Source organism: Engraulis encrasicolus, chromosome 6, assembly GCF_034702125.1.
Source record: "Engraulis encrasicolus isolate BLACKSEA-1 chromosome 6, IST_EnEncr_1.0, whole genome shotgun sequence".
Lineage (NCBI taxonomy): Eukaryota > Metazoa > Chordata > Actinopteri > Clupeiformes > Engraulidae > Engraulis > Engraulis encrasicolus.
Genome location: NC_085862.1, coordinates 52,597,444 through 52,606,716, shown reverse-complemented (window position 1 = coordinate 52,606,716; position 9,273 = coordinate 52,597,444). Strand labels below are relative to the sequence as shown.

The 9,273-nt window shown below is 41.9% G+C and overlaps 1 protein-coding gene across 1 annotated transcript; it reads right to left on the bottom strand.

Moving 5' to 3' along the window:
* Positions 1–7,628: 7,628 nt before the first annotated feature.
* Positions 7,629–8,849, bottom strand: LOC134451594 (circumsporozoite protein-like). The gene is made up of 2 exons (XM_063202100.1): positions 8,765–8,849; positions 7,629–8,096 (listed from the first exon to the last, which is right to left on the bottom strand). The coding sequence occupies exons 1-2, from the start codon at positions 8,822–8,824 to the stop codon at positions 7,629–7,631; spliced, it is 528 nt and encodes a 175-aa protein (XP_063058170.1). The 5' UTR covers positions 8,825–8,849.
* Positions 8,850–9,273: the final 424 nt, after the last annotated feature.

Genomic DNA, 9,273 nt, shown 5'->3' with positions numbered 1-9,273 from the left:
AATAAACCCAGAAAACTGGCAGACTACAGGAGGGAGATTTCACGAGCTGTGTCCATGGTAACCCGCAGCAAATTCAGGTGCCCAACACGTTTCTTAGACGTTTATTTTTGGTGAGTGACACGTTCAGAATTGGTTCAGATATGGTTAATATGTAGGTTTCCTATTACGTGCTCAGCACGTTCTGAAAGGGTTATTTTTTTGGTGTCCAACACGTTCTCTAATCGTTTCAAAAGGGTGTCAAACAACATGTTAGGAAAAACACGTCCATGGACGTACAAATAAGGTGTTCATTTGGGTTTTATTACGTGTTCAAAACCTATTTTTGACACCAAAAATAAAACCTGCCACAGCGCCATATGGGCTTGCTTTTTCTGTTAGGGGCTTAAAATTTGGCCTATGCTTTATCCTATAGCATTTATGAGGCCATTACCATTATTACTACTGTTATTAATATAGCCTTAGTTAGCCTAGTTATGCAAAACAAGAAAAGCATGTGTAATGCATGCATTTTTAAAAAAAAAAATTTTTTTAAACAAGCTGCCACTTGGACTTAAGGGGCTGGAGTGCAGTCTGTGTCTGGGCTTTCTGTTGTCAATGTTGAAGAGGACGCTTGCGTTGGCTTCACCTGAAACATGAAAAGAAGAACTTATTCAACAAGTGATGCTCATGACAAATATCATAATAGGCCGCAGCTAAAAATCATGCTTTGCTGGTCGCGAGGATTTCACTGTAATGTCCGTTGGGTTCAGGGGACTCGTGTATGAAATATGAAACAAAATCTTATCAACATACTTCTATGTCTTCTCACCTTATTAATAAAATAATACAGAGGTGGCACCTGTAGTAATCTTAAATAATAGTCCACAGTACAATACAATGTTCGTAACGGTAGGCTAGAAGTATGGAAACCATGTTTCATTAGTCTAAAAGCCCTCATTGTTTTTAATGAGTAAATGTTATTAGCGAAATGCTAATGACAACTCACCGGAGTTTCACGTTTGAAGTTTTACGTCGTTGATCCAGAAAGAGAAATTGTCAAAAGGAGGGTTGATGGTTGGTAGTAAAGAGGATGCGGGTAAAGGCAACGAAGGTGAAACTATAATGGGCACTCGGTAGAGCGCAAACCTTCGCCAAAGAAAATGGATTGTTGTACAAGAACGACCACTAGCTGGTGTGGCCAGGAGTGGCACTGCCGCTATGTTATCGCAGCCAAGTAAATAATGAATGGGTGCCAATGGGGCTGTACGCTTCTCATAGAATTATCTGCCCGTGTGATTTTTTCCCCTGGAAACAATGAAGTCGCGTTCGATAGATATGAGTAAGTGAAAGCATTTGCCGACACGTTTGCATCTTGTCAAGTGTTAGATTCGTGAAAATGACCCTTATTTCAACTATAGCAATGACATAACACGTGACAATCGACTTTACGGCACTACGCCATTTGTTTTGTAGTTTTAAGTCTGACTTCAGATGTCGATGTGTTTAAAGTTATGTTAGGATTGTTGCGGACACCTGTTATTTATTGCATTTAAGGTGGTGGAAAAGCGGCATTTGTACATGGGGTAAAGGAAATGACTGCGCTCATCCTTAATAATTTGGGCACCTTCAATTAACATGTTGGACGGCGGTGGGGGGTTTTGAGGTGTGTGACCGTAGATGTCTCTGCTAGGATCAGTCAGAGTACGTCTCTCGTCAGCTCTGGTCGTGAATAGTCGCAGAGATTCCTCAGCCAGCAGGTATTAGCCGAATGCTAGCGTGTTGCAGGACAAAACTAACACGTCTTTGGGAGAACAAAGCCATGTCATGAACCTTTAACTTCACTTCTAATACAACTTCCATGGTAAGGTACAGAATGTGCACACATCTTTACAAACCAGAGAACAGAACTGTCACAAATCCCTGCTAAGCCATTTAGCCCAATAGGCTCCCATTCATCTTTTACATGGCTGCGTTCGCCAACGGGGCTATAATGGGAGCCAATGAGAGATGCCTTTCTCAGAGCTTAGAGAATCTCTGCCTTCGCCTATGCCACTTATTTTTTTCTTATTATCTTCAGGGTGTGGGGCATAACATTCTCCAAATTTTGGTGTTAGTTTCATTTAAATTGGACCGGAATATCGTAATATTACATATTTGGCCCAGTCTTGACCTCTTATTCAATTCCGCATGCACACGTTGTTCTGGCATATAATGCTTGGCAAAGAAAAACGTTTTTGACCTTTTCGTGACCTTGACCTTTGACCCAATCACTCCCAAAAAGTAATCGATTGTTCCTTGGGTCATGACCAATCATCCCAGTAAATTTCATAAAAATAGGCTGTATTTACGTTTTTGACCTTTTCGTGACCTTGACCTTTGACCCAATCACTCCCAAAAAGTAATCGATTGTTCCTTGGGTCTGACCAATCATCCCAGTAAATTTCATAAAAATCGGCTCAATTTACGTTTTTGACCTCGACCTTGACCTTTGACCCAATCACTCCCAAAAAGTAATCGATTGTTGCTTGGGTCACGACCAATCATCCCACTAAATTTCATAAAAATCGGCTCAATTTACGTTTTTTGACCTTTTCGTGACCTTGACCTTTGACCCGATCAATCCCAAAAACTAATCGATTGTTCCTTGGGTCATGACCAATCATCCCACTAAATTTCATAAAAATCGGCTCAGTTCTGTCTGAGTTATACGAAGTACAAACAAACATATTAACAAATAAATAAATAAATACACAGCGGTCAAAACATAACCTTCGCCGACTTTGTCTCGGCGAAGGTAAATATGAAAGATGAAGGATAAAATAGTCAAAGTTTACGGAGAAATCAAGAGGGTGAAGGTCTGTCAGGTCAGGCAAAATAAGTGAATTTTCAGTTAATTAGAGCTGTCGCCTAGCAACCGGTCAACTGCGAGCTGTACAGCTGCATCCAGTTCAGACAAAAACAATTTGGACTTCGGTGCTAGATGAGAGCAGTGTTTTAAGGCGAGACACGGCAGGTGAAATATCGATTTTTTCATGCACTGGTCAAATTTGAGATTTTGGGCTAATTTGCATCTTCAACTTGTTATCTTTCATACTACCATAGAGAAAACGTTAAAATTACACTTTTAAGTATCTGTTTCAGCACATTTAGTTCAACCGCGGCATCCATTTTCTCCTAAATTTACCAAGAATTCTGCCTTTGACCGCATTCCGCGTCTCGTCTTTTTCCACGACATCTGTCATGTCTGCTATGGTTTTAAAGCTCCGAGTTTCGGTCACAAGGCTGTGTCATACAAATATGGTCATTTCCTTTCTATTCACCAACCAATCCTGACTTTCTGAAGGGGGTTTTAAAGATCTGCAGTCGATTCATTGGCTGACTGCACTTTTCTGCTAACGTGATTCGCCCAGTGCCCCACGTGTTGTCTTTTTGACATTTCCTTGTAAGCTTGCAGCGGGAACTTCAAAAATGCCTCGTACTCCTAAAATTTCCGCAAAAAGAAGAGCACAATTGTGTTCAGCAAGGTCGAGCAAAATATGTCAGCCGGCCGATTTGCCACATAAAAACACTCCAGGGAAAAGCGCGTCCGGTCGTAAGTTGTCTGCAAATCGTGAGGTGATAGAGGATGCCGCTGACTTCTGTGTCCTAATTGTGCCGAATCGGATCTGACAATAAACATCGATCCAAACAACCAGGGGTTTTGCAGTAGTCTGCTTCTAGAGTGCAACAGCTGTAAAGCAGAGGATGGTTATAGGCGAAGCGTATATACATCCACACGACTGCAAAGTGAGACCCGCGGAGATGTCGCCTTTGACGTAAATGTGCGCATGGTGCTTTTGGCACACGAGTTGGGCATGGGGTATGCTGCACTGAAAAAGATCAGCAAGGTTTTGGGAATCCCTTCCCTTCACTTGAAAACATACCAGCGACATGACAAAAGAGTTACAGGTAGGCTATGGAAAGATGAATGGTAGGCAGACTTGATGATGTAGACCTAGGCTAATAATAAATAGATGCACCAGGTAAATGTAGGCCTACACATTATTATGATAGGCTACATGTGTAAGTAGCCTATTTTACACCACTAGTTGTAAACATAATACACAACAGATAATATTAGATTAGACTAATAATAAATTATCTGACAATACAATTTCATGGATGCAAAAAAAAAAAACAGTAAAAAACATTGTTGTGGTAAATTGTGCTTTTCTGATTTCAATTCAGTGGCAAAAAAAAGCATAAATCATAAAAGCAGCAGAATTTGTTGCATCGGTACTGTCTGTCAGGGGTCTCTCCATTTTCTTCGCCCTCTTAAAAAAGCACAGCTGGGGATTATATCTGGTGTGCACTTCATCTGAGAACATCATGCAATGATAGCTCTGACTTCATACCCTCAATGTTACACTGATTAATTAAAATGCCCACCCCCTCCTCCCTGTAAAAAAAAGTATAGGCCTATGTATAGGCTATTGTCTGCATAGTCTGAGTGTCATGCCCATTCTATTATGTGCATGATTAGACCTAATGCATTCCAATTTTATGACCTCATGACCATTAGAGTGCAGAGCTATCTTTGTCAGACAGCATCTCAGTGTGTTTAAGCTTATGGTGGTTTTTGCCATGTCCTATTGAAGGAGACTCCAATATTTAGCACTCTGTCTGTATCCTGACTGAGTGACTCAGCAACCTATATATTCTCTGGTCCTTTCCAAAACAAATTGGGTTTTTGCCACTGAAATGAAAGTACTGCATCAAAATCAAGTGGCAGAAATTGAGAGAGGGCTGGAGTCCTTGCACAAGACCAGGGACATTGTCAGGCAGGCCTATGCTGATGTAGATCCGGAGGTGGCTGAGTCACTGAGTCAGGATCCCGATATGGTGATCAACATCGGAGTCTCTTTTGACGGGACCTGGCAAAAGAGAGGCTTCACCTCACACTACGGTGTCGGCATCTGTATTGATATCCTGACAGGTCTCGTCATTGATTATGAGATCCTATCCAACTACTGCCATGCCTGCGCATGTAAGAACAGTTCAAGGAAAGCTGGACAAATTAGTGAGGAGGACTTTGAGAGCTGGAGGGAAGGTCACAAGGCTGATTGTGCTAATAACTTTGTTGGCTCCAGCAAGGCCATGGAGCAGGAGGCAGCGAAAAGGATGTGGGGGAGGTCAGTGAGCCGCCATCAGCTCAGGTACACACAGATGCTGTCAGATGGCGACAGCTCAGCTTTCCGGCAGGTGGTAGAGCTAAATCCTTACCCGGGTCAGGAGGTCACCAAACTGGAGTGCATCAATCATGCACACAAAAGAATGGGCACTGCTCTCAGAAAAATTAGCGGAAGCAAAAAATTGGGTGGCAAGGGATCAGGGAAACTGACAGCAAATAAGTGCAAAGCTTTACAAAATTTTTACAGGGGGGCCATTCTAAATAACCAGGGAAACATTGAGGGAATGAAGTCGGAGATTTGGGCAGGCCTGCTCCATTGCATGTCGACTGATGAAGTGCCATTGCACAACAGATGCAACCCCCAATGGTGCTTCTTTAGGAGGGCGGAAGACAACGGAGAGACCCCTGACAGCCACTCACTTCATTCCAAAAATCACTTGTCTCGGGAAGTGGGTCAGGCGCTTCTGCCCATTTACCACAGAATGTCAGGGGACAGTCTCCTGCAAAAAATGCAGCATGGGGGCACACAAAACAACAATGTCCAAATGTCTAACTTCAGTTCAATGTCTAAATTCAGTTATATGGGCTCGCTGCCCAAAAACAGTGTTTGTGAGGAGAAACAGAGTGGAGGCGGCTGTAAGCATGGCCATATCCTCATTCAATGAGGGTGCGTCAGCCATCCTTAATGTGATGGCCAACCTGTGGCTGGAGAGCACAACCATCACCCTAAACACCATCAGGGAAGCTGACATGCTGAGGGTAACCAAAGCAAATGCCATCCTGTCTCCCCAAGCAAAGAAAAAGAGAAAACTTGAGGACAATGAAAGAAAAGTGAAAAGGCACCAGCAAGAACAGGTTGAGGGTGCGACATATGGGGCAGGGATGGAAATGTAGGCCCAATGTTCTGTATATGCAAATCAATGAATTACCATAGCCTACTAAAAATAGGTTGCACAAAACATGTATGTTTTAATCATTTTGATTTAAGCTATGAACTGGTAAATTTTCATGGTGATATGTGTAAGCTAAAATGTTACCTCACCTGCACAATACCGTAATTAACCAGCCTGTTACAGCAGTTTTTGGCTTTCTATGGCTGTCATGTTATTAAATGATTTGTTTAAATGATCTTTACATATTCATAACTGTTATGACTAAGAGCTTGAGCATTTATTTTTTGTTCAAGTAGATTTTTGATGTATAAATGTATGAAAATCCCCTATATAAATCTTTAAATGCCGTTTTCTCAAAATGAGTGTTTTTTCATTTTTAGGTGCGCATTTCTCAGTCTGTGTTGACCCTAGGTACACCATACTTTCCAGTTTCACACATAGCATTAATATGAAGACATTTACAGCTGGATTTATTTATAAATTGTTCCTGGCCAGATATATGGGTCATTTTACCTGAAAATCATGGCGGAAAATAGTGTTTTTAAGGTCATGGATAGTATATTTTGATTTCCCAAGTCATAAAAGCAGATATCCTGAAATCCACCTGAGCATTTGTTGTCATTTGATATATGAACAAAATAAAAAAAGAATTTTGGTCTTAGCTTTATCACAGTTAAAATTTCATGCACCAGAAATATATCCAAAAATCGCGCATATTTAATGAGATTCCGCCTAATTTGCATAATTAAATATGCAAATTTCAAAAACTTGTAATACATTATTTTCATATATTGATGTATGTAATCAACTGGTAAAGTTTCATGATGATCCCTTGAATTTAATTTTTTTACCCAATTCACCTGCCATTTCTCGCCTTAAGAAACGTGTCTTCTGACACTAAATCTGTATGTTTGAATTTAGTGTCAGATCAGTGTTTTAAAAAACGTGTCTTTTGACACCAAATCTGTACTTTCAGATTTCGTGTCAGATCAGTGTTTTAAAAAACGTGTCTTTTGACACCAAAACTGCATGTCCGAATTTGGTGTCAGATCAGTGTTTTGAGAAACGTGTCTTTTGACACCAAATTTGTGCGTTCAGATTTCGTGTCAGATGTGTTGGTATCAGTGTTGCCAATTTAGCAACTTTGTCTTGACTTGATATGGATGACCAGTGAAGACCAGTAACCACTCCGGTGAGTTGATATTTTTGAAAATGTACGTTTTTGGTGCTTTTAAGGACGTGGTCCGACATGCAGGCGACTTGCCATTCTGAAGCAGGTAGGGATGAGTCAAAATTTGGCAAATACCCGAGACATCAGTAAACATAAAAAAAAATAGTGAGGGGAGTTCTAGAACATTGCAGACAACTCGGAAATGAGGCTTAATGTTGAAAATACCGCAGTTATCCTTTAATATGTTGTCTTTTCACTATTCTCCATCTAATGAATAGATTGAATGTTTTGAAAATGATAGCATTTTGATTTTATTCACTGTTTACCAAACGTCCCAACTTCACCGGAGTTGGGGTTTGTGTATATATATATATATATATATATATATATATATATAAAATAACACTATTTAGAGTCACTCTCTGTCTTTGGGTGCTGCTGTTGGTTTGTCCAGGATCCCCTGAAGCAGATTGATGACCTGCACAAAGGAGCTGGACCTTTCAGCCTGTGGTATTCGGCCCACCATGTCCACTACCAGCATCCCAAATGCTGTGCAGTCGTTTAGGGCCGAACGCTGCTTCTCCAGCTCCTCCCAACGCTGGTCCAACAGCTCCAGCCTCTTCATAATGTCCACGTCATCCAACTTCCGCTTGCCACCCCGTGCAGTAGAAGGTCGGGTTGATGGTGAGGCCCTGGGCAGAAGCGATGACCGAGGTGAGGGTGAAGGCGAGGCCAACGGCAAGGGCACCGGCAGTGCTTGTGCGGCACAGGGCTGAGGTGACGAGGGCTCGGGCTGGGCTGGTGCAGGCTGAGGTGGTGAGGGCACTGGCTCAGTCGGGCTATCAGGGCCATGGGTGGAGGTGGGGGAGGGGGAGGAATCAGACTGTGAAGACAAAAGAATAAGCACACAGTTGGACATTGTTCCTGATAAAGAATTCACACATTCACATTTAGTTTTTTTCTGTACTGAACAGTAGTACAACTCAACGTTCACTCAGTCCTGCATATATTAATGACACATACTATTTTACACTAAGTATTTGCTTGAGTGTTGTGAATGTGCTGCATGTGGTAGCACTGAAGCTGGTAAAACACAAGGCAGATAGCTGGCCATTGTCCATGCATGCAGACAACGCCACCATGGACTAAATTACATTAACAAAGTCGAGCTGTAATCGACATTCACATTTCACAGACAACAAAGCTTCATACAATGCTGGATATACAGACATTTTTATAGGATATACATTCATTGTTACTGTTGGCCCTACGACTGAACAATAGCCACAACAACAACAACAATGGCCACAGTCGATGGTGGTGGTTCATGTGAGGGAGTATTCTCGCTCTCTCACACACACTTGGGTTCTTATTTTACTTCAGCATTTACGTCCCAGTGTTTCTGATGTTTCCTACGCATTTATGCTGTGTTGTACACAGACTGTAAGCACTCCACGCCAGCTACACTAATTTAGCTTGCTTGCTTTTGCAGCTTCCTAGCTCATGCTAGCTTGCTATCCGGTACTGAACAAAGCACGAACGATTGCTTACCGTCGAGTCAAAATTTGACTCCGTTGCGCGACGTTTCGCGTGTGGGTCCAGCCACGACATGGCGAGGTAAAAGGGAGAGAGCTTCTTCTTTGTCCCACCTGGAGCCCCACTCCTGGAGGATGACTGATCTCTGCGTTGCCTCCAGGGCCGTCGTTAGGCCTATTTTAGGGGGGCTTTAGCCCCCCCTACATTAGTATTAGCCCCCCCTGTAACGATTTTGCACAAAAAAAAAAAAATTTTTTTTTTTTTTTTACATTGTTCCAAAAACAAATGCAGTAAAGCACTGAATACGAACCACCAAGAAGGCAAGTTAATCTGAATACAAGTTCATGGTTGCTTATTTATTGTTTAATGCCACTTACTGTATATCCTACTGCACAGCAATAAAAGCAGGGTGCACAGCAATATGGTATGCGGGGGGGGGAAACAGGTAGAGGATTGTGCTTTGTGACTAACAACACCTCGAGAAAAGTGTAATTACTTACACGGATGAAATCTTCAGACCCAAA